We start from the raw sequence: 25,301 nt of genomic DNA, 5'->3' as shown, positions 1-25,301 counted from the left end.
ACAAGGAAAATTGGTTTATGACTGGATCCAAAAGAAAAAATACAGAAGACAAATGTGCAAAACATACCTTGGCGCAATTCTGTTCGCGCATCGAACATCGCCATAAAATTCATTCTACCCTTTTCAGAGGGTAGAACAGGGGACTTCGAAGCAGCCCCCGCCGCAGCCTCAGCACCTTCTGGCGCCTGCGGCTGATCTGCGACCTTCGCCGGTCCTGCAAACATTCAAAGGAGCAAAGGTTTAATAATAATTCAATCAGATGAAGATAAGCAAAGTATACCTGTCGCATGTGCGCCACTGCTTCTCTCTTCAGCCGCGCGAACGGAGGAGGGGACGCCACCATACCTCAAGTGGACAGGAGGTCTGCCCACTTTCACAGGCAGGGAAGCTAAAGAAACCTTGGTGGTAAACACCTGGGTTTCCTTAGGTCCCTTCGTTTGAGCATGGGGATGAGCGACAGGGATGTCATCTTTCTTCTGTCTCTTACTGCCCCCTGCGCCAGATTTCCCCTTAGCTTTGCGTTTTAGTAGGGGCGCCTCCTCTTCCTCTTCCGCGAGCTCCAGCTCGTAGTTTTCGAGCGCATCTGCAATACATGCAATACAAGCGTTAGCAAAATTTGGTATTCTAAAGGAATAAGCATAAGTGCGAGGGCTTACCAGGCGCGTCGCCATCAAAGTCAAATTCCAGATCCACTGGGATGAACATGTCATCGAAGCGATCTGGGAAACCAACCTCCCCAACGCCAAGCGCGACGGAGCCACCCTCCACTTGATCATCATAAACGGCGTGGATATAATCCTTGGTGACTGCGCAAAAACGAGTCAAGTAATATCAGCAAAAGAACTATGTTCGCGCAGAAAAAGAAATAAAGCAAAGAAATAAACTTACACAACCCGTCGACTTGGATAACGGGCTCAAGCGCGCTGTCGGCCCATAGCTTACTCATGCCGACCCCAACCAGCGCCTCCTCGCAAATTTTCTTCGCGGGGGATGGTTCATCGGTCAGTTTCTTAACCCAGGCGCCGGTTGGTTTCTTAATAACATCCGCATCCGCGGGCGCAGAATCGATTGCGCGCATCGTCATGCGGATGGGGATTACACCGGCCTTAATATAGAAGAACCTCTCAGACCAGTCATGAAGGCTCTTGAATGAAACAGTGGAGCACTTCACCTTCTGACTGCGAGGAATAAAGGAGAACCAATTGTCTTGGATCTTGGCCTTATAAAAATACTGAAAGCGCCGAGGAGTAGGCTCCTCGCGCTGGGATTTGCACATGAACTCAAAGTGAGTCATGCGCACGAGTCCAAAAGGATGGACTTTGGATATATGAATCCCATAGAACTGCAGCAGTGCACCCACAAACCTTATAATCGGGAGACGAAGGTTGCAGTGGGTGAAAAAATGGTTATATAAGGATATATAACCGGCAGGCGGGTCCGCCGCCGATTGCCCGGCCTCAGGCAACATGCAGCCAAATAGGGTGGGAAAGCCCTGAGAGGCGATAAGGCTGTCAAGATCAGCCTGCCTCAATTTGCAGGGGATTTCATTCCACCTCCTCACCACCTTGGTCCTCCTTACCTCCTCCGATGAGCCCTCAGCAACCTTCTTCCCCTTCCCTTTCTTCTTCAACGTCGACATCACTACGGATTTAACACGGCGTTTACGGGAGACGATTGAGGTTATCGACAGGTTCGACGAGTCCGAGCTATCAGACATACAACTGACAAATCTAACAACGGGAACTTCTGAAAAGCAGATATTTCAGAAGACAAACAAAGAAAAACTTAGAAGAAAAAGCAAGAAGATGAAGGATAAAGAACTCCAAGGGCTGGCTTTTATAGGCCGAGGAGAGAGAAATTTGGGTGCTGAACGGACTTCTCGCGCCCCCACTCGCAGGTATAAGCCAACGCGAGCGCGACACGTGTCCCTGACAACTGTGTGAGGGGACACGAAAAGAAAATACGGCGGGTGCCAGAGTTCACGCGCCCCCACTCGCAGGTCTTGGCCAACACGAGCGCGACACGTGTCCCTGACAGCCTGTGAGGGGACACGAAAGGCAACTGTAGCACCTCGAGCACACGAAATGTATGACACGTCTCCATCACTGACCCACGTCAGCAACCGTAACGTACATGGACGATTCGTTTTAAACCAAATGGATAGAACTTCGCGCAACTAATGGAAACAAACAAGAAAACGACAAAACCCCTTTAAAAGACAAAAGCAGTAAGTCTAATATCTATCTTACCGCGCTAGCGCGAGATAAGACACACATTAGACTGGGGGGGCTTGAAGAGGTATGTACCCGCCTCAACATCAAGCGGGGCGGGTCAACCCACAAGGCATTAGAAATCAAAGATATTATCAAGGCACAAAGCCAAAGCTTATGCTCAAGCATCACATGCTTGCACACATCACATATGCTCAAGCATCACATATGCTCACGCATTACATGTGCTCACGCATCACATATGCTCGCGCGTATCACATGCTCACGCATCATATATGCTTAGGCATATCACATCGCGCGTGGCGCATCCGTGCGCGGCGCATATCACATGCTCGCGCATCATACATGCCCACCCAATGCGCAGTTGCGCATGGCGCAGCTGCATGTAGGGCATCCGCGCGTGACGCGTATTACATGCTTGTGCGTATCACATCTGCGCGTGAGAATAAAGAGAAGACCTCGCGCATCCTCAGGATGGGCGCATGTCACACATGCACATAGTCAACCTCGTCCTTATCCAAATCAGGATTAGGGCAACCTTGATTGTGCACGTGTCAACCTTCCAGAAGGCATCTTTTTAAGGAATAAGGATATGCTGATGTTGACAGCTGCTAAATGAAAGGTGGACAGCTCAGCATGACTCATGGGTTACCACGTGATCATAACCAATGAAAAAGCACCAGGTGTCTCCAGGGACACGTGGCGCAAATCGATTGGAGGAGGCCAACAAAACCCTAATTTGGTCTCAGCTCAATCAGTGGAAACCCTAGCACTATAAATACATCATAACGTACACAGTTACAGACACATTCATTTCCACATTGAAGCATATTCAATTACATTCACTGACAGGCAGCCCTAGTCAGTTACTTTCTGATACACAGAGAGACAATCACAGATACAAAGTAACACACAGTATTCAGCTATTAAGAAATACTCCCAGTTCCCTTACTCTCACATTATTATCTTCTCCTACACATACTTATTCTCAAGCCGGAGGGTTACCCCAAAGAGGACCCCTCTGTCCCTTTCTGAGGGGTAAGTAACGGCGTTGTTCGTTTTGTAGGTGGAAGAACATTGATCCAGACGAACCATCGGTGAAGTAGTATAATCACACCCGAGGAAAGTAGATCTGCTACCAGTGAGTAGGTCCACGTTTCTTCATCCTGTTTTGGTCCAATTGGTAGATTATTTATCTATTTTCAAACAAGACAAATAATTGTTCTAAAGGTCATTGTTAGAATAAAACAATATACATTTTAAGTCAGTCAACCAATATTATTAGTATATTAAAGTTCTTAGATATTAGATATATCTAAACTAAATCTCACCAATGAAACTTTTTTACATGATATTGACTTGTTATTGTTAAACTTAACAAATAAGTATAAAACACCAGATAACTTTAAGCATTATGAAATTCACGAGTCAACATTTGATGTAAAAAAATATATATAAATAGCTTTCACTTCAGTAGAAGATCACCTACATTATCCCTAAACATACGTTGATAACATGCGCGGTCACATAAACACACGCTTTCATGACCAATTCCGGAACACGCTCTCTCTCACGTAATCCTTTTTTATATATAAAATATTCATCAATATCTCTCTCCTCCATGTCATGCTCTGTTTTCTAAAAGAAGTTCTAGAACCGATCTAGTGTGTATTTCTTATGAAATTAAGAGAGAGTTTTGATATTTTTATAGTATTGGAAAAAATAATAATACTTGATGAGATTTCCAACAATTTGTTGAATTGGAAAAAAAGACCCCTTTCATGCATTTTAATTTTTATTACTTGGAAGATACATAACATAACACACACATAGTCAAGTCGTTGCATCCCAAATTTGACGCACCCTATCTCCACCGCACAACCACACGACGAAGCACAGCACCAAAACCATGGCTGTCGGAAAGGACACGGCGGAGGAGGTGGTGGTGGTGGAGATGATTAAGCCTCGCAACGATACCAGACACTACAAACGGATTATCCTTCCTAACTCTCTCCAAGTCCTCCTCATCAGTGATCCTGATACAGATAAGGTCTATTATTTTTATTATTGATTAAACGACGCCGATTTACTGATTCTAGGGTTTATTATTTATTTATTATCGTGTTTATCGTCAGTTTACTTGTTTTTAATAAATCGCGAATTCATTTTCGGTTATTGTGTGATTGTCAGTCTGCGGCGTCGATGAATGTTGGCGTTGGTGCGTTTAGCGATCCGGAAGGTCTCGAAGGCCTTGCGCATTTCCTCGGTGAGGCTTATTCGTCTCTTCGTTTTAATTAACCGTCACTTGTGTTCATTTTTATTAGATGATAAATAGATAATGTTTGTATGTGAATGAAATTGAAATTGGAATTAATGTTAAGTAGTTGCATACTTGCAGTGTTGTAGAATTATAAATTATGATGATGTGATATAAATTACTTTTGAACTGATTGTTGAAATTGTTAACAAGTTATTGTAATCAATTAAAGGCTTATAAGCTAGTTTTTATTTTGTTTTGATATTTTATTGCAGAACTGAAGAAACACTAATCGACCCCGGGCAGATTACGGACAATCTGGGGGTTAAATAGATGTTTCCCACGAGGATGAGGTCCAGCAAAGAAAGTTGTTCTTCAGGTGACCTGCAAAACAGACACCGTAAGCTCGTCACTGAGAAGGGGGGGTTCCTCCTTGTGACCACCCTCCGGCGTGAGAATCAGACTAGATTGCTCTGAATATAAGTGTATATTAAGAGATTGCTAGAGAAGATAAGATAATGAGATATCAGATGATGTCCTTACCATTCCAAGGTGTTGGAGTATTTATAGCCGAAGATAGGTTTCCAAGAAGGTACAGCCGGCTGAATAGTATCCCTGTTCTACCAACAGTGGGCTACGCACAAGCCATGCTGGTTGGTGGATAGGCTGCGGCCGATAGTGACAAGGCCGGCTGTATACTGTTCCTTTACTGCCGGCTATGCACTGTTCCACCAACTGTAGGCTACGCACGTCCCACAGTGAGGGTTGGTGAGTAGGCAGCGGCTAATAGTGACAAACAGTACTAGAGGGTGCTCCTCCTCGTACTGTTGTCGGTGAGCTGTCACCCTGTGATTGGTTCATGGGCTGTTTTTGTCAGATCGTCTATTCTGCCCATACCTTGGCAGGTATAGTACAAAAGATCTTCCAGAAGCATACGGACTGGCTCATTTGGGCGGGAGTATTCCCGCCTTGCTCATTCCTTCAGGTGACATTACTGAAGTATCGAGTTAGTGCCTTGTGCGTGTAGCCTTGCTATCAGTGCGGGTAGCCTTCCCTGATGGCTTGTATCCGCAGCTGCGGGAACAAGCAGGGTACTTCACCATTGGGAGGCTTTCCCTGCGGGAACATCTGGCGTACTGCGCGTAAGGTCTTCTCTGAGCATGGTGGGTCCTGCGGAAGCAGTTGGTCCTTGCGCAGACGTCCCTCTTCAAGGTGAGTCTTGCGGGTCCAACTGGGCTCTGCTGGGACCTACCTCTTCAAGTCCCCCCAGTCCAATTTTCTTCTCATGAATTATTAATAAGTGAGGTGAACTTTTGGACTTTAGCAAGGGGTTTTGAAAAGGGTTTTTAGTTTTAAGGTTTTCCGTGGGGATTCTTCCCGCGGTTTTCCTAATGTCACGCAGAAATTCCCGACTTTTCTGCTTGATCTTTGGGTATGAAGCGGGTAGGTCTGTAACCTCCTCGCAAGTCAGGAGCGTTGAGTTCCACTTGTGTGGATTCTCCATGAGGTTTTGGTAGTTTTGAACATAGTGATCAATTATGTTAAAACCACCAATTCCATCTTGGAGTTTCAAACAATATAGTTCTCGACGTTCCCGCTATGCGGGGATGTTATTCCCGTTTCCGCAAGCATGGCCCAGAAGATCCTTCTTGGTTTGAATTCCCTGCGGAGCGCTAAGTATGTGAAGGGTTTTGCCTTGACACTGTACCCGCACTCGTCTTACGGTTACTTTACTTCTAAGGTATTCCTGGCGTCAATTCCCTGCGGGTGCTAAGTATGTGAAGGGTTTTGCCTTAACACTGTACTCGCACCTGTCTTATAGTTACTTGGTTGCCAAGGTAAGGGGTATTTTCCCGCTTACTTTTGAATCTTTTTGAAATTTTGAAATTCGAAGAGTTGGTGAAAGGATAAGAACAGTCCAAACTGTTGAAACTTCGTCCGACGGTTTCTTCTGACAGTGTCAGGACGTGCAGGAAGTTATGGCGACGTGACAGTATATGGTCATTCCAGGCGCTTTTTCAGGCGCGTGGCGCGCGAATTTTCGGGCGCGTGGCCGCGAAATTAATGGCACGCGTCCTTTCAACAGCTGTTGCCAGCTTGCTCATTGCCACGTGTCATAGTTTCATTGCACCTGCGATTTCTCTCTCTTCCGCATTAAATTCATCGCATTAATTGCGATGAGTATATAAAGGGGGAGAGGGTCCTTTGCAATCCACACTTTCACTTCTCTTCATCTTCTAAACGATTTCCGGCGAATACTCACTATTCCGTCGAGCATTCTTTTGAAATCGTTTTTCTGTACATCCAAACATGTCTTCTTTTGCCGAGGAGTCTGACGTGTTCGTCGAGAATCCTTCGTCCACTTCTGATAAGGACGATAAGAGTACAGCTGGCGAGTGCCAGTGTGCTCTTCCGGCCGACCTGTATCGATATGTCGTCCGGAAGTTCATGCTCGAGTCGTTCGAGCCTGAGTTTCCGGAGCCACACCAGACGGTGTACGATGCCCCCCAGGGCAAGATAGGGGTGTACGCTGCATTCTTCGTTTATGGGAATCTCAGGTTCCCATTGACGAAGTTTGTATACCGTGTCTTGGAGAGGCACGGCGTGCATCTGACGGAGGTACACCCGATGGCGATCGCCAAGATCCGCCACTTTGAGTGGGTGTGCCTCATTCTGGGCGTGGAGCCCCATGCTGACCGGTTGATGACCTTCTATTCTTGGAGGTGCATCCAGGGGTGGTACACCTTGGTCAATCGGATCAAGGGGTTGAAGATCTGCGCTACCGAGCGCAGTCTTCGGTCGTGGAAGCGTGAGTTTTTTTATATCTCCGCTCGCGTCATCCCCCTTGCGATGACCTTTAAGAATGGGAGAGCACTCCCCGCCCTTCACGCCCTCAACTACCAGGAGGCGGAGTGGTTCGCCAAGATCTCCCGGGTCCAGACTCCGGTATACCGCTTTGCGGAGTCTGGGATGGTGATGCTTGGGATGAGCCGGGTGTGGAAGGAGGCGTCACAGGTTCCCAACGTCCTCGAATACGGTTTGAACTTTGTCCCTTACGGTATGCTCTGTCTTCTTTGTTTATATAGGTTTGTCTTCTAACTGTTTTTCTTTTGTTTCAGAGGGGAACGACTTGCAGTCGCTCCTGCATCCGCGGGAGGCTGATAGTCCTGCTCGGATGGGTACTCGTGCTCTAGATGAGAACGAGTTGCCCATCCTTGAACAGACGGCGGATCGGTTCGTGGAGGTCTACCCGCCAGGCCACGAGATCCTGAGCGCCAGGCGGCCAGGTAAGGAGTTATTCAACCCTCGACCCCTCAATGCTGAAACCTCGGCTGGAATTCCTCTAATCTTGTGTTCTGATGAGGAATCCGCAGATGGTCCTCCGTTGGTGCGGAAGAAGAAGGCTGCCGGCGGGAAGGGGAAGGCGAAGGTTGCCTCCACTGCCGATCCGGTGCCTAGGTCTGATTCAGAGACCGAGAGCGAGGAGGTGGCGGGGAACCCTGGTGGTGATAAGACCACTGCTCCGGAGGCTGAGACGACCGTCGCCTCCGAGCAGCCCAGGACAACGACGGTGAGCGGCGTGAAGAGGCCGGCTCCATCGGGTTCGTCCCCGCCTGTTCGCACTTTTAGGCTCAAGAAAACCCGTAAGTACAAACTTTACTTTTTAACTTCATATCTTTCCGCCATTATACTTATATCTTCTTTGTGCAGGCGTAGATGCTACCGCATTCCAGGGTGGAGCGGGGAGGAGCACCTCCGGACCCATGACGGTAGGTTTGGTCAACCTACCTGAGGCGATGACCCAGGCGGCTGCGCCTGCTTCAGTTGTTGGTTCAGTTGCTCACCCAGTTGAGCCAACTGTTCCAACTGCGATGACATCTCCGCCGGCTGTCAGTGCCATATTTACCGAATCTGTTACTGAGCCGGCGGTGACTATTCCTGCGGGTACTTCCGCAGCGGCGACCACGGTTGTGAGTTCACCTCCGGTGAGTTCACCTCCGTTGGTTTCTACCGCGGCGGCCTCCATGCCTCTTCCGACGTAGGCAGCTACGGCCGATCCTTCAGGTATGCTTGGGGCTTCTCGCCAACCTCTGCCTCCTTCCCATCTGCCTGACCTCTTGGATGGATTTCCCTTGGGTTCAGGTGATGGGTTTGGCGGCTATCGGCCTGTTGTCGACCCTACAGGTGCGTAGGGTTCTTTTGGCTCTTTTTTTTTTTTTTTTTTTTTATATATATCATCTTTTCCTAACTGCTTTTTTTTTGTAGTGTCGGATTCCAATGAAGTGTATGTTCCACGATGGAACATCCGCCGAGGAACAACCCTTCGCACGCCTGTGGAGTGCGTGGAGTGGGCTCGTCACGCAGCTCCCAGTGGTGCGTTGGGGGAAGCCATGGCTAGCTACCAGGAGGGTAGGCTAACCAATGAGTTTCGGGTTCTCCTGGCCCGGATGCAGCCGCGCGTCGAGCTGCTTTGTCGTGAAAACGACAAGTTAAAAGCAGCTCGTATCCAAGAAGTAGCTCAGGCGCGGGCTGTCCGGGAGGAGAATAGGAGGCTCTCCGCCGTTGCTGCGGAGAAGGAGAAGGCCTTCAAGGCCCTTGAAGTTGAAGTTCAGGCCCGTCTGGAGGCCCGTTCCAAGGCTGCCCAAGCTGTTAACGAACAGCTTCGGCTGGCTAAGGAAACTGCTCGGAACGCAACTGAAAGGGCCACCAAGGCTGAAGCTGTTGCTGAGCCTCTACGCCTCGAGAATGAGGAACTTAAAGCCAAACTAGAGGCGCTCCAACAGGCTCATGATGCCTTGGCGATGGAAGACGCCAAGATGCTATTTGAAATTCTATTATTCAAACTATTTAATATTATATGGGTATATTACAGGAATGGATGGATAAAGCTCCTGAAGAAGACCTACATTTGCCAAGCCCTAATGTGTTTATACCTACTGATTTGTCAATTAAGAATGCTCAAGAGAAGGTGTGATTGGTGTTATAATTAAGTTAAAATCTTGAATTTGAATTTTGATTCATGGATTTTGAATTTTCAAACAGGTGAATCTACCAGTTATGTTGAGGAAATCATTATATTCAAGGTTATGGTATAAGGCTGATACAACATTTTCCACACCTAAAGCTTATGTAAAGCTAGACTTCTACTGTCCATTTAGTGGCAGCTCCCCTGAAGCAAATGTTCTTACTGACATTTCAACATGGTTATTAATGGATTACTTAAATGAATATGGTTAGTCAGATAGCTTAATTTAATTATGATCTCGTATATAACACATATTCATTTTAGTTGATTTTATTTGTAAATTTCAGCTTATGATGCTCAGGTTGCTGGTCTTTATTATGCGATTTCTCACACAGATACTGGTTTTCAGGTAAATAGTTTTTCATTTTGTATTTGTATCACTGATTGTTGCTTTCTGCTTGATAATGGTTATTTTTTTTTCAGTTTTAATTTGTAGTAATAGCTTTTCACTTGATTACTTACGCTTTATTTGTAAGCTTATTGTTTCTTTTAACGCTTTCAGGTGACTTTGACTGGATATAGTCACAAGTTGAAGATCTTACTTGAGACAGTTATTGAGAAAATTACAACTTTTGAAGTAAAACCTGACAGGTTCTATGTGATCAAGGTATCTTTGACTTGATTACTTTTGTAGTTGACTATCCACTGTTCTCATATCCCATTTGTAAATTGTAATTATAAGTTTATAACTCCTTTTGCAGGAATTGGTCGCAAAACAATATGAAAATTTCAAGTTTCAACAACCATATCAACAGGCGATGTATTATTGCTCGTTACTTTTAAAAGATAATTCATGGCCTTGGAATGATGAGCTGGAAGTTCTTTCTGTTCTCGAACCCGAAGATTTATCAAGACTTTATCCTCAAATTTTGTCTAGGATTTTCATAGAGGGCTATGCAGCAGAAAATATTGAAGCAAATGAAGCCGAATTATTGATTCAACATGTTGAAAATGTACTTTTCAAAGGTTCCAAGCCTTTATCTCAAGCTCTCTTCCCATCACAGCACATGGCAAATCGAATAGTTAATCTTGAAAAGGGCGTTAAGTATTGTTATATCAAAGAAGGTCTAAATCCAAGCGATGATAATTCAGCTCTTCTTCACTACATTCAGGTACGGTTTGGAGATCATAAAATATAAGCTTATATACCGTGTTTGTTTGTTTAATATTAACTGAACAAACGAAGGAACACTAACACTTAAACGAAGGATTTTCATGTTCATGTTGGTTTCTTAAGAAATTGAATGTGTTCGTGTTTGTTTATGTTTGCTTGGTAATATCCTAAACGAATGGTTCACGAACATAAACGAATACCTACCAAGAGTAAACGTATTCCCAAATTAAAGTATAAAGTACCATGATCATTGAATCCAACATTCCCAACGTTTAAAAAGTAAACCAAGATATATAATAATGGTTTTAAATGTGAAAGTCAGATTGATTCTAAATCAGTATTTAAACGAACAAACATAAGTAAACGGATATAAACGAATGTAAATGAACGACGTAAGCGAACATAAACAAACATTAATGAATGAATGTAAACGAACTTTCTACTTCCCAACAGTTCACTGAACGTTCGGTATCGTTTACAGACCTATTAATGGGGTGTATGTATACATTTACAGGTACATCAAGATGATTTTAAGTTGAATATTAAACTTCAGCTTGTGGCTCTTATTGCTAAACAACCAGCTTTCCACCAACTTAGATCAGTTGAGCAACTTGGTTACATCACCGTGCTTATGCAGAGGTATATGAAGCTCTTATATATTTATATATGAGCCTAATTTTAATTTTTTATTTAAAAGATATTATTATGTATAACAAATATATTATATACTGAATTGGATACTGTAGGAACGACTCCGGCATCCGTGGAGTGCAGTTTATCATACAATCTACAGTGAAGGTAGACACTTCTATTTTTATGCTTTGATTTTTTTATGATTACAATGTACGAGCATATGACTTAACTAACTTATCTTGTTTGTTGGACTTAACAGGGACCTAAACACATTGAGTCAAGGGTTCAAGCGTTTCTTAAGATGTTTGAGAGTAAACTATATGAGATGCCTGATGATGAATTCAAGGTTGGGTTTTTCTTTTTCTTTCTTTTAACTTTTATATTTTTGCCTTAGTGGATATGAAAAATTGAAAAGGCTTTTATTGATCTATACATTTATGATCTGAATGTGCAGAGTAACGTTAATGCATTGATCGAGATGAAGCTCGAGAAACACAAGAACTTGAGAGAAGAATCTGGATACTTTTGGCGGGAAATCCAGGATGGCACCCTCAAGTTTGATAGGAAAGATCATGAGGTATGAAACTTATAAAAAGAGAGGTTATTTTAATTTTAAACGGGTCAGAAATTGCATCCCGTGTTAATGTGTTATTAACCCGGTTAATTGTTGTGCTGAAACAGGTTACTGCATTAAAGCAGCTGACAAAGGCAGAATTGATAGAATTTTTTGACGAACATGTAAAAGCGGGGGCCCCACAGAAGAAAGCATTAAGCGTGCAAGTATATGCAACTGCACATTCTACTGAGAATGCACCAGGCGAGGGTGACGGCAACATGGTTAATATTGAAGATGTTTTCAGTTTCAGGAGATCGAGACCTCTTTACGGGTCGTTTGTAAGGCCCCGAACCCGGTAGCCCTACTTTCGTGTTGGATTTACTCATAAACGCAGTTCTAAATATCAGAGTTAATTAAAACATTCGCGGAATATAAAACATTTCATAACAAAACACGACTTGTCTTAAAACATCATTTTGTCTTTCAAAATTAACGAAACATTAAACTTAAACGTCTTGAGTCTTCCGATGTCAGCCTCTTATTCAGTGCCACGTGTCTCCTCAAGCGAGCTGCCTCATCCTACTCACCTGCGTGCATACGAGTTCTAGTTAATCATACACTATACAATACACATAAACTTATATTCTTACATTCACACTTTCATACTTTCATACTTTCTTTTGTATTAACTTACTTTCATATCGTACGTTATAAAGAGCATTACGCCCTACCTTCCTCGAGTATTATTAGGGCTCGGTACCCTCCTTCCTCGAGTATTATTAGGGCTCGGTACCCTCCTTCCTCGAGTATTATTAGGGCTCGGTCCCTCTTTCCTCGAATATTAGTAGGGTTCGGTTCCCTAGTTCTCGAATATTAGTAGGGTTCGATTCCCTCTTCGTTACCATACAATCATCCTTTCCTTCTTTTATTAACTTTATCACATTCATACACATAAGTATACATATCATACTTACTTTATACTTAGCGTTACAACCTGACAGTACGTGCAATATCCGAAGATCGTTCACGTACCGTCAAGCCATCATTCATACATATCACATCATTCACATAAGGCATACACTTATCTCTTAGGATAAGCGTATTAACAAACATATCGAGTATGCACACAGCCCCGAAAACATAACACATAAATGGGGCTAGAAACTCACCTGAATCCTGTTACGCTCTCCGTTAATAGTTATCTCTTTCTTCAGTTGTGCACGGCTGACTGTATAACAAGTATACGTATCAATTAACTACTACTACTCATGTTGTATTTCTATCTTTATATGACCCACAACGAACGGGGTCCGGGAGCAGCGCCCCTGGCAGCGGGGTCTAGGGGCGGCAGCCCCCTAGCAGGGTCCAAGGGGCAGAGCCCCTGGCTGGGGTCGAGCTGCCATGTCAGCTTGGAAAAATTTTATTTACATTAACTGTCTTAACACATTTTCCATTAGGTTTTTAATTTATTTTCTAATCGAACTTGACTTTAGGCGAAGTCAAACCTTAGGCGAACTTAGCTTTAGGCGAAGTTAAACCTTAGGCGAACTTAGCTTTAGGTGAAGTTAAACCTTAGGCGAACTTAGCTTTAGGCGAAGATATCAGTTAGGCGAACTTAGCTTTAGGCGAAGTTATCAATTAGGCGAACTTGGCCTTAGGCGAAGTTACCAGTTAGGCGAACTTGGCCGTAGGCGAAGTTATGCTTTGAAGGCGAAGTTAAGCTTTTGCAGGCGAAGTTGCCCAATTCGCAGGCGAAGTTGCCCAGCATCGGCCTGTTCGTCCTTAACCCCCGTGATCATCTTCGTTTCTTAACCAAATAACTCGATTTAGGTATCAACGGAATCGTCTGACCAGCGCCTTCAAACCCCAACCATCAAATCGGCCTAACATCGATGTTTAAGGGGTGCGATTTAGGCATATAGGTTACGGGTTCTTTTATCAATCGATTAACACATCAAATCTTAACCATTTTCAGTAAGTTTAGTTTTGTAGGATTCGTTTTTACCATACAAACACCGATCTATCATTTCTATACTAATCCAAACCTAAACGAACAAGTTATCGATATAAACGTACCGTAAACGAGTCGAACTACGAACACGAGCTGGTCTTTGATGTTGCTTTGGTTCGTCACGACGATCTAGCACCAACAAGCTCGGGTCCTCGCCTTTGGATCTTGGTTCGGGTTGTGTGTGTGTTTTGGAGTGTGTAGAGATTAGGATGGATAAATGGATGGAATGGAAAGGATTGGGGTTTAAGGGGGTATTTATACTTCCTTAAGCCCATGGACCGAAGGCCCATATTTCCTCTTGATCCATATCTAATCCCATCTAATTATCCTACTAAGTCTTCATATTTTGCTATTATTATTATCGATCCACTAACTCGTCTATTTCACCCGACAAAATAATATAATAAATATTACTTTAGAAATTTCGGGATGTTACATCGTTTAAAGGTGGAATTGGCCATGTGAAGCTGTGAGGTATTTACAAAAGAACTTGCTGTTTAAACCGTCCTTTTTAACTTTTATGGATTATTTATCTATGCTGGTCGTTTGTGTTAATTATTTATGTACATTTGTATTTGACATGGAAGAAAACTATAGTTGTTGGGGGTGTATCCGCAGACATGGACCTTTGCAACTTGTTAGACCATTGTGCCGGTTCATTCATGATTTGTATGTGGATGTTGCGTACTTTAGTTTGCGGCACTGAATTACTGATGCCCCTTTAAAATTTTTGTTTCCTTTTTCTTTTTTTGTTTTTGTTTACATTTTCCTTCTGTTTCCTTTTTTAAATGAGTTAGTGTTTATTTTCTTTTAAAAATTTGTCAACTATTTTGAAGTTTGCAAAAACTAACGATTTTTATAAGAATTTTAGTTGAAGTTCTTTTAACAATTTTAGAACTTGTAAATTTGTGCACTTAGAAGTATACAAAATTAACCTGCAAAACCATGCTGTTTTCACAAGGCTAGTGTTTATTCTATTATGCTATAATCAAACAAATACACGACTCGCATACATTACGCCCATTATTCGAAAACAACTGATACCTGTTACATATTTTCCACCAAAATTTCAAAAAATTATTGGCATCAAGCCAATGCCTTGACATCTTGTATTAACAATGTCAAGTTATTGTAAGAACCACTTTCTTCTACCGTTTTCTTTGCCACCATCCCGAGTGCTTTCACTTTCTTCCTCCTCTCGTTTCCTTCGGGCCCCACATCCATGACTCTCTATAGCCGTCTTCACCTGCCCGCTCTTCACAGTAACCCCAAACTTATCCTCCTCACCAGTCACCCCAATGCACCACAACCGGGGCACCAAATCTCACACCAATCCCCAAAACTTCAACTATTAACTTCTCGTTCAAAAACTGTTCAGCAAACTGAGGCCAAGTGACCATTGGAACACCAGCAGCACCCCTTCCAAGATTGAGTTCCAACCGCAGTGTGTCAAAAACCCGCCAACCGAAGGGTGTGATAAGATCAGAACCTGTGGGGCCCAGTCTCTTATTATTAGCCCTCTATCTTTTATTCTGGTTTCAAACCCGGTTTCTGATAACCAATCTTCAACCTCTTTAGCTCTATCACCGGCTCTAATCACCCATATGAATGGGGATTTGGATGCTTCGAGGGCTAGCCCGAGCTCGATGAGCTGTGGTGGGGTGACCCGACTACTACTCCCGAAGCAGGCGTACACAACCGATCCATGTTCTTTAGAATCAAGCCATTTCAAGTAACGCTGATCATCGATACCACTCGGATTATCATTATTAGTTGGGGATAACGGTCCTAAACACCAAACTTTACCCCCTTTTAGTTTCTTAAACTCCTTAACATATTCTTGCTCTAACTCCTCAAAACTATTAATCACCATACCATAAGCTCGTGACTCGGTTTTCCTCACCCGGTCAAGCTGCTCACGCGTTGCTAACTGAGTATGATTAAACTTGGGTGGAAGCTGAGCTCGGGTTATCTCAATCCGCTCAGGTAACCCCGGGAGCACAAACGGCTCCGACTCAGGTAATCCATCCAACACCTTGGATGCATACAAATGATAAGTAACCAACTGCTTAAAACAACTCATTCCATCAAATACAATCCTTGGAATCTTAAACTTCGCAGCCGTGTCACCGCTCCATAACATATACTTATCAGATAATATACAACTTGGCCTAGGATTCAACAACTCAAACCGTTGTTCGAGTCTTTCTTGCAACATATCAACTGCTTTTGAAAAATTTGGAAGTAAATGCAAACCAGGTAGAGCGTCTGCACTTTCGTAGCCCTCTGGTAGTCCGTTTTCGACCCCTGGAAACGGGAGTTCGAGGAAACGAACGGGGAGGCCGGAGGTGATGTGGTGTTGGAGTTTAGGGTGGCGTTTTTGGGTGTGGTGACGATGGTGGTGGTTACATTTGGTTGTTTTGCGAGTAATATGGCTATGTCGATCATGGGGATGGTGTGGCCGGGAGCGAGTAAGGGGATCAAGAGGAAGTGAAGTTGGTTCAGAAGCCATTGCTGTGTGAAGATAATAAATACATATGCTTCATATTTATAGAGAAGAATGATGATTCTAGATTTGGGTGGTTAAAATTAGTGTTTGAAAAGTAAGTGCATGCATGAATGAATGAATGAATGAGAAAATTGGTCTTACACGGAAGTGCAATTCTGAATTCTGGAAAGATTGTCATTTGTTTTTATTTGAAAAACCGAAGTAATTAATACGACAATTATACTATTGAGGTGAGTTGGTGGATTGTTGTCTATGTGGAAATTACAATGAGTTTAGGGACCATTTTCTCACTTCATATTACTTTGCCACGTTAGTGTTGGGTGTGGAAAGGCGACAGCTCAGGTATTTTTCGGTCAAAGGTGCTAAAAAGTTGTTGTCCAACAGGTCCGATATAGGGTCCAGTTTTAGAATGAATTGGTCGGGATGGACACCATACAAATGTAAGATTATGGCATGGTGAGCGGAGCTTAACAGGCTTCCAACTAGAGTAGAGCTAATCAGACGCGGGGTTATCATAGAGGATGTCTCTTGTCCGTTCTGCGCAGCTGACCCAGAGACATCTTCTCACATTTTCACGGGCTGTATTTTCTCTGCGGAAGTGTGGTCAAGAATAGAAAATTGGTGTAAATGGGCGCCTATATTCGCACGAAGAGCAATTTAAGTGGTGGAAACGATTAAGTTGTGTTCTTTTTTTTGGGTCAGGCATAGATCTAGATTAAAACATTTAGAGTGGAATGATTGGTGTAAATATCGTTTGGGCATGATGTAACTTTGGTTTTTCCTGGTGGTCCTTTAGGTGAGGACTTGCTAGTGGCGTTTTTCTTTTTGTGAATGAAGTTTATATTTCAAAAAAAAAAGTTAGGTAACCTGTTAATTAGGTAACCTGTTAGTAATTGGTGTCATATTCCCTCATATTTTCCCTTTATGGGTCGGGACTTGCTTAAAATTCATGAGTCTAGCAATCCGAGGCATAAGAAAAATAAGGTAATATATGGGATCGTTCTTACGGCTTCTTGATGTATTTGGAAGACAATGAAAGAAATTATCTTTCAATGCACTTCGGCTAGTGTCTCAAAATTGGTGGAGAACATAAAACGTTAGGCATTCTTTGGATAAAAATCGATCTTCTTATAAAAATTGCTTTGGAAGGATATATTGGGTTGTAATTCTACTTTTGTTGTTGAGTTCTTAGCGCCTTGTTAGTTGTCTTATTGAAACTATAGTTCCAAGAAAAGCTATATTGTGATTTTATGTTTAATTGGAATCGTACTATAAGAAAGCAAGTATAAATTCGTCCAAGGCAATCATTGAGCTCAAAACGTATTCTTAGAGGATCTCTCGCATTCCAAAGGGGATGTTTAGGTGGCGTTTGAAAAGAGAATGAGAACCCCATGGTTGGTAGTTAAAGGTTTGCAAATCGGGACTCATGCGGACGAAGAACTAATGACTTGCTCGAGCATGGTGAGTTGGGGTTTTTTAAAAACAAACTTTGCTACATAAGCCTTGTTGTGGATATTCTGATTTATGTTTGGGTGTCCGTTTCTTAGGCAATACGTAGTGGGGCGAGAAGGAGGGGCGAGAGGTTTTGAACCCCCCCCCCCCCCCGGGCGATTTTTGGGTGAAAAGGGGCGTGGGCGGAGGGTTATTGTCGCCCAAAGTTGTTTAAAAATAATAATATTTTAACAATTTGACCGTTGTCAAACGGTCAACAATAAAAAAAAATTAATTAAAACAATATATTTATATATCTATATAAACATACACCTTCTTCTCCATTTCATATCATTCTTCTCCATTTCATATCTATATAAACATAAACTTATTCAAAAAATCTAGCAAAATGAATCCTAGAAACAACCCGAACCAACCGAATTCTGTGAAACTCACCGCTACCATGAGAGAAATCATCAAAAAACACGAAAAGTGTGTCGAGAAACTCAACGATGCCATGAGAGAAACCAACAAACAACAAGAAAAGATTGCCGCTATGTTGAAATTGCGGGAAACGAGTAAAGAATACGAATCCCTCAAAGCGGCCGGGTTATACGAAGAGGCCGCATTATTGCAACAACAACGAATTGAAAAAATGCGCGAATATTATGGATATTAGTATTTCTTTAGTTATGTATTTTTTTTAGTTATGTATCTTTTGTATTTCTTTTTAATTTTAATGCATTTTTATTTAATTATTTAAATAAATTGATTTTTATTTGTTTAGTTTAATTATAAAAAGAAAATAAAAAAAATAATAATGTGGGCCCAGTTTGTAACCCCTACACCATTACACTCTAAAAACAAATTCTCACATCTTGCTTACTGGGCGCCACGTGTCACAATTCGCCCCCACTTATATATCAACTATGAAGATTCCGGGGCATTGCGCCAGGTTGATGTTATTCGATCAGTGCTAGGTAACGAAACCAGTAATTACCCCCCCCCCCCCCCACCAAAAAAAAACCCTATTAACACAAAAATACAACATAATAACATAACAAAACACGTGTTGCTTTTACGAACTGATGACACTTCGGCTGGTATCTGGTTTTTCTTTTATATATCAACTATAAAGATTCCGGCGCATTGCGCCAGGTTGATGTTATTCGATCAGTGCCAGGTAACGAAACCAGTAATTACCCACTCCCCCCCCCCCCCCAAAAAAAAAAAAAAAAAAAACTCTGTTAACACAAAAATACAACATATTAACATAACAAAACACGTGTTGCTTTTACGAACCGATGACACTTCGGCTGGTTTACGACCCAAAAAATAAAACAAACCATATATTCGTCCACTCTTAAATACAACAATATAACATATTTAAAACTTTAAAAAATGTGGAGAACAAAAAAAAGACATGCGTGTTGCAGTTGCGAACTGATACGAATTCGTTGATTATGGAATCGAGAGACGAAAAAAGTGATTAAAAAACCCACGTGTTGCGTGGTGAACTAACGCGAATTCATTCGTACATAGAAACCTATGTGTTGTGACAGTGAACCGACACGGGTTCGGTTGGTATCAGGTTACGACTCTTAAATTAAAGCAATAAGTTAATTCGTCCACACTCAAATACAACAAATTAAAATATTTACATAAACAATACGCGGATTCGTTCAGAATCGACGGACTAAAATAACATACGGAAAAAAACCTTGGGTTGCGACTGCGAGCTGACGCAAATTTGGCCGGAATTACTTGACGATATCAACGATATAAAAAACTCCGTATTTTACAGCAACGAACCGACACGAATTTGAAAATGTAAAACAAATTAAAAGGCAAATTAGAAGTTTGGCGACCAATCACGTGATTGCGTCGCCAAACTTCTTAATTATTATATATAATAATATGTGCAAAAATAATTTAAACACTAAGAAAAATAAAAAAAATTAATTAACCGATTCGACGAGCCATGAGCCGTTTTGGGTGATTAACCAAGAAAATCAAACATCGGTCTTCGTGTAAGGGGTGAGCAGAAAACCGAATTAACCGAACCGAAACCGGATAACCGAAAAAAACCGAACCGAAAACGCCGAACCAAAGCATTAACCGACGGTTAATTTTTTAGTTATTCGAAAAAACAATTTTTAGGTTTAGGTTCGGTTATCCATTTTAAAAAAAACGAACCGAACCGATTAATCGAAACTAAGTTTTCTACGTGTTTTTTAAGAAGTTATGACCGGAAACAAAACACCAAAAGAATCTACCATTAACGGTGATGAAGATTATGAAGACGATGAATATTGGGTCTAAACTTTGAAGATGAATAAGATAATGAATGAAGATTCGGGCGAAAATTTTAGTGTTTTTTTTATTAAGAAAATTTGTTGAATTTTAAACTCTACTACTCAAACAACTTTGTATATGTTTGGTTCCACGTAACACGTGCCTATTTTTGTATTTTGAATTCTATATATATGAGTACTATATTTTTTTGAATTCTTTTTTTTTGTAATGTACTCACAATCGAAAATAACTGAAACCGAAACCGAAAATAACCAAAAACCAATGGGTTTGTATTCTAAAATAACCGATAGCTTCGGTTTAGGTTTGGGTTTCACCCAATAACCGAACAACCATGCTCACCCCCTACTTCGTGTTACTAACTTGGGAAGCAAGTATGATTCGGTTTTGGCTCCACGGTTCCCAGAATCAATAAATAGATCTAGCACGACTTCTTGAAGCAATCGGCTGGTCATCCCAAGATCTTCCTTGACATCTCTGATCGGTTGAACCTAGATCTCACTATGTAGATCTCTCCTTGGCAAAAACGATAGGCCCTAGATTTATTCACCACAACGATAGGCTTCCATGCGACGTCTAAATCCTGGAATCAATCCCGGCCTCCCGGGTACCTTGAGCTTAGACCACAAAGCTCTGATATCACTTCAAATCACATAATCGACCAAACACTTTATTATTGCAAGAGAAAACTGACCAAAAACTCATTTCAATAATTCTCTATTGATCATACATTATAGCCTCTAACCAAGCCCTATGTTTATAACCTAAATTTAACTTGGTGACCAAGACATTACCATATTAATCATACAATTAGAATATTAAATGAACTTAGACCAACTTGTCAACTTAGCTCCTATATTTTCCGACTTGTGAATACGATCCAAAGATACCAAAAAACTATGTGTTCCATTCATACATACTGATTCAATAAACTGTAAAACAAGAATTTTACTTAGCTTGTATTGATTGATTGATACCAATGTACAATCTGTACTACATTCAGTTCACCAAATAAATCAAAAGGCAAGAATTTTCACTTCTGTTTTCTCCTTAAAACCCTATAAATTTTACACAAAAACAAAAACGAACCCAAACTCGTGTTTAAACTAACTCCATCAACAAAGGGTCACCTGCAGCCATGATTCTGATAAGCTTTATAAACTCCTGCTCACTCGACACGCTCCATGGATGAACCGCGGGTGCTTCCGGAGAATACAAACTCAAACTACTGTTTGAAGGCGGTTTTTTCTTGTACACCATCGTGTTAAACACGGAGTCGAAGTTGTCGGTGGAATCCATTGCCAGAAAGAACATGGGAATGGCCACCTTTTGATGGATATCAAGATTTCCCACGAGGTAAACGAGGTCTTTGAAGTCGTCTACGAGCCTTCTGGGAATATAGAACACCTCCGAGCTGCAAATTGTGAGGGTTGAATCTCGGGTTGTTATGTGTTTCTTGTAACTGACTTGGAAATGAACCGGCATAGAGCTCACTACTTGCTTCATCATTTCTCCTTGTTTTCCGTACCAATCGTTGTTCCCGGTTAGTGAGACGCTGGTCCAAGATTTTGATACCTACAATGTTGAGGTAAAAATCACAAAATTTTTATTTCATATGTTACGGGTCAAAATGTCTAACGGTCGGTGGTTTAAATTAAGCACTCGTTAGATTTGGCTTATATATATATATATATATATAATAAATGTACCTTGTTTGGTATCCAGAGCTTAGTTTTATCTGCTTGGACCAGGTTCCAGTAATTAAGAACCGTATCGTCCTGGAGAAATAAAAATCCTTCTGCACTTGAAAACCTATCGAACAATTTCGGAAGATGCCTGCAACGAAAAAAGAATAATTTATAACCAAGCTTGTTCGGTTTGATTCTTAAACTCAACTCGAACAGAATTTGGGTAAATTCAAAACAGAGCCGAATGCACATAATTCAAAACCAAACTGAAAACCAAATTTGAATTTGGTTCGGTTTTGACTGAATAATTTTTTAATATTTTATTTACTGTAATTTGTTATTGGATTGAGTTAGGCTATATAAGTTTTGGCTAAAAACCATTATTTGGCGAGTAACCACTATTTGTTATTCGGTTTGACCCGAGTTATGGTTCCGTTTTATATGGGCTGTTATGTTTTTAGTTTTAAAGGGAAAAGGATCAAAGTGATCAAATGATTAAAGAAATCCTCAAAAGCTTTATTCATAAGAATCAAATAATTAATCTGATAATAGTTTTTGTATTCAAACACTAAAAAAAACAAATATTTATAAAAGTCAAAATAGAAAAGTGGTTGACAGGTCAACCCAACCCGCCCAAACTCATATCGACCCGTTACCCACTGCCGATTTCGCCACATGTTAATTATTTAATTGAAAACAGGAATATTAACTGTCTGATTAATAATTTGGGAAACAGATGGTTCAACAAATTTTTTGTTTTAGCTACAGATACACCATCACAATCACTTAAAACTGGATACTGATATCACACCTACCAATAATATATCACCAACAACTGATTACTTCAAGTCAAAGGAACTAAAACCCCTGTTTGCTTAAATCATTCATTTTTCGTTCACGGTTTTGTAATGTAAAAAATGTTACAAATAATTAAAAAAAACTTAAAAAAGAACCACAGTTTGAGTTTATCGGGTTTGAATTGATGTATTAATTGTTGGCACATATATCGGGAACTAAAATGAGCCACGATTCAAATTTTGAAGATCAAAAGGACCATTTTCCAGATCATAACTTCTGTATCGAGTATACCATTCTTAAATTAATATAATAAACTCATTCCAGTCCTACATGACACCCATATATGATAATGAAATATAATGGCCCATTCCATTATTTCATTACCTACATCAATCCCATTCAACCAAAATCACATAAAAATAGTTACTATGCACACACAGTAATAAATATTAACTAGAAAAGCATAAAAAGTTATTAAAAAAAAGAGTTGAAGAATTACATACTTGTATAGATGATCCAAATGACCTTGTTCAACAGCCAGCTCACCATTCTTCTTTTCAGACAAAATAACAACCGCCTTAAATATCCGTCCATACAATAACCTCCATTCAAGAGCCGTACGCTCCACGGGCCCGTTACAAAACATAATAAGCACAACATTCCCAAAATTCTTTCTCCATTTAATCAAATTCCCAATTTCATAATTAACTGTTCCCGTTTCCTCAACTCCAAGATGAACAGACGGTAACTTTTGAGGCACAAAATCCTTTCTATCCCCGTGACCAATCGTTGCTCTCGGTCTATGAAGCTCTAATGTCATCAACCGAGGCTGCAAATAACCGACCGCAATCAAATCTTGAACCCACGCAGCAGTAAATTTCAAATCTTTTTCCGTCCAAAACCCTTCTTCCGCCATCGCGTAACTCAATTCCATTAATATTTCAAATAATCTATGTTTATCAGATTTCCAAGAAACCAAGAACTTAATCAAACGACCCACGTTAACATGAAGATCTTTCTCTTCTGCAAACGGGTACGCTTCGATCCGATCGTATCTATGTACAGTTGGCGGATAAACCACAACATACCCACCAATTTCCCATAATAACCTTTGAGCCCAATAACCTCTAATCACATCAGAAGCCATCGAACTTACAGAAACCGGAAGCATTAGCCCCCAAAACGCAGAATAATGATGTAACGCGTTAAAAGAATTAGTCGGTACCATCGTTCCTTGAGGAAACGCAACTTTCGGCGCGTGATCATCGAACCGAATATCAAAAGGTTCAAGATTTGGTTTTCTCGTAAAGTAAAAAACCGAATCCACATCCGGTAACCCGTTCGAAATCCCCTGTTGGATAAACTGCTTCCCACCGAACACTTCCGTGTAATACTCCTCGTGCTCAATCTCCCCCACATTTTCCAACGGCAGCCCCCTCGGCCAAACCGACCGTTGACCAAAATGAATATACGGGTTGACCACAGTCCGATTCGGGTTCTCATGAGTATACTGCAAGATAACTTCTTGTCTAGCACTCTCACCAACCAACTCAACATCAAAATGCTTCCCAATATTATTATCAATCACCTCCCCTCTATCGTCAGCATCGAATATCTTCTTCGCACCGTGCTGGATGGCGAACAAATACCCGACATTCTTTCTAACATAAGAATCATAAGGCAATAAATCAATAACCCTAAACCCTAACTTAGCTTGATCTTCTAATGACAAAAAGATAGCACCTTTGACATTCCAATCACTCGGGGTTTTCGAGTTCCCGACCGCGAGAACCTGCCAGCCCTTAATCTTAACCAGCTTCTTAAACGAATCGGTCGGGTAATCGGACACAGAAACCACAATCCACTGCTCTGATCTGAAATTGGCAAAAGGGGTAGTCTTGTCAACAATAGGTGGGATCAAATTGAAATTAATTTGTGGGAAATGGATGGTTTCGAGTTCTCGGGTCTGCGATTGGAAGCAGAGTAAGGCCGCCGAGTCGCCGACGTTGCGGAGGAAGAATAGGGCGGCGACGGTGGCGATTAGGACGGCGATTGTGACGATTTTGTAAAGATTATCGGAAACCCATGTGGAGAAATCAAGGGATTTGGATGGTGAGAAGCGATTTGATCGGAGGGTTGTGGGTAAAGATGAAGATTTGGGGTTTTGGGGTTTTGAATTGGAATCTTGTTGGACCAACATTGGGTTCAATTCGACGACACCCATACAATACAAAGATTGAATCTTGAATCAAGATTTGAACTTGAAGTTGAAATTGAAGTGGGTAATGTAATGTAACCGACAGTTGATGGTTTATTATTATTGTTGTTGTGTTGTTTAATGTATAACTTGAAGTTAACGGGTGGTGGATGCTGGTGGATTTGGTGGCGGTGGGGTCACTCTAGTCTAGATTGATTACTATTACTACACCCGGAGATCGCAAATGCTATCTATAAATAATTGTTTTGGATATTAATATTATTATTAATATTAATATTAATATTAATAAATTGAAAAGTGTGTGATTACACTAAATTTTAGGTGATTTAAAATTATTTGAAGCATATATTCGAACATCCATATACAACCTATAATGATAATGATTGACGGTGCGAAATGGTATAGTGGTTTATTATGATAGGGTTTGATTCGGATTTGTTTCACAAAAGAAATATATAAGGTCTGATTTAAAATGATAGATTGGGTCAGATCCGTTTGTTATTCCGGTATGTCTAT

At 41.4% G+C, this 25,301-nt stretch overlaps 2 protein-coding genes and 1 pseudogene across 2 annotated transcripts; 1 reads left to right on the top strand and 2 right to left on the bottom strand.

Annotated features, from left to right (window-relative positions):
- The first annotated feature begins 9,346 nt into the window (after positions 1-9,346).
- On the top strand, positions 9,347-12,176 carry LOC143533625 (insulin-degrading enzyme-like 1, peroxisomal). The gene is made up of 10 exons (XM_077028341.1): positions 9,347-9,457; positions 9,532-9,721; positions 9,802-9,863; positions 10,017-10,121; positions 10,216-10,626; positions 11,143-11,267; positions 11,375-11,426; positions 11,521-11,607; positions 11,716-11,838; positions 11,943-12,176. The coding sequence occupies exons 1-10, from the start codon at positions 9,347-9,349 to the stop codon at positions 12,174-12,176; spliced, it is 1,500 nt and encodes a 499-aa protein (XP_076884456.1).
- A 2,738-nt stretch (positions 12,177-14,914) lies between these two features.
- LOC143533624 (UDP-glycosyltransferase 73C6 pseudogene) lies at positions 14,915-16,620 on the bottom strand (annotated as a pseudogene).
- Positions 16,621-21,004: 4,384 nt separating this feature from the next.
- On the bottom strand, positions 21,005-24,988 carry LOC143533615 (putative glycosyltransferase STELLO2). Its single transcript, XM_077028333.1, has 3 exons — positions 23,071-24,988; positions 21,791-21,917; positions 21,005-21,656 (listed from the first exon to the last, which is right to left on the bottom strand). The coding sequence occupies exons 1-3, from the start codon at positions 24,789-24,791 to the stop codon at positions 21,183-21,185; spliced, it is 2,322 nt and encodes a 773-aa protein (XP_076884448.1). The 5' UTR covers positions 24,792-24,988; the 3' UTR covers positions 21,005-21,182.
- Positions 24,989-25,301: the final 313 nt, after the last annotated feature.

Source organism: Bidens hawaiensis, unplaced genomic scaffold, assembly GCF_021521415.1.
Source record: "Bidens hawaiensis isolate Kalapana, Puna unplaced genomic scaffold, B.hawaiensis_p1.1 tig00009824_1, whole genome shotgun sequence".
Classification (NCBI taxonomy): domain Eukaryota; kingdom Viridiplantae; phylum Streptophyta; class Magnoliopsida; order Asterales; family Asteraceae; genus Bidens; species Bidens hawaiensis.
This window is presented reverse-complemented; position numbering and strand designations above follow the sequence as displayed.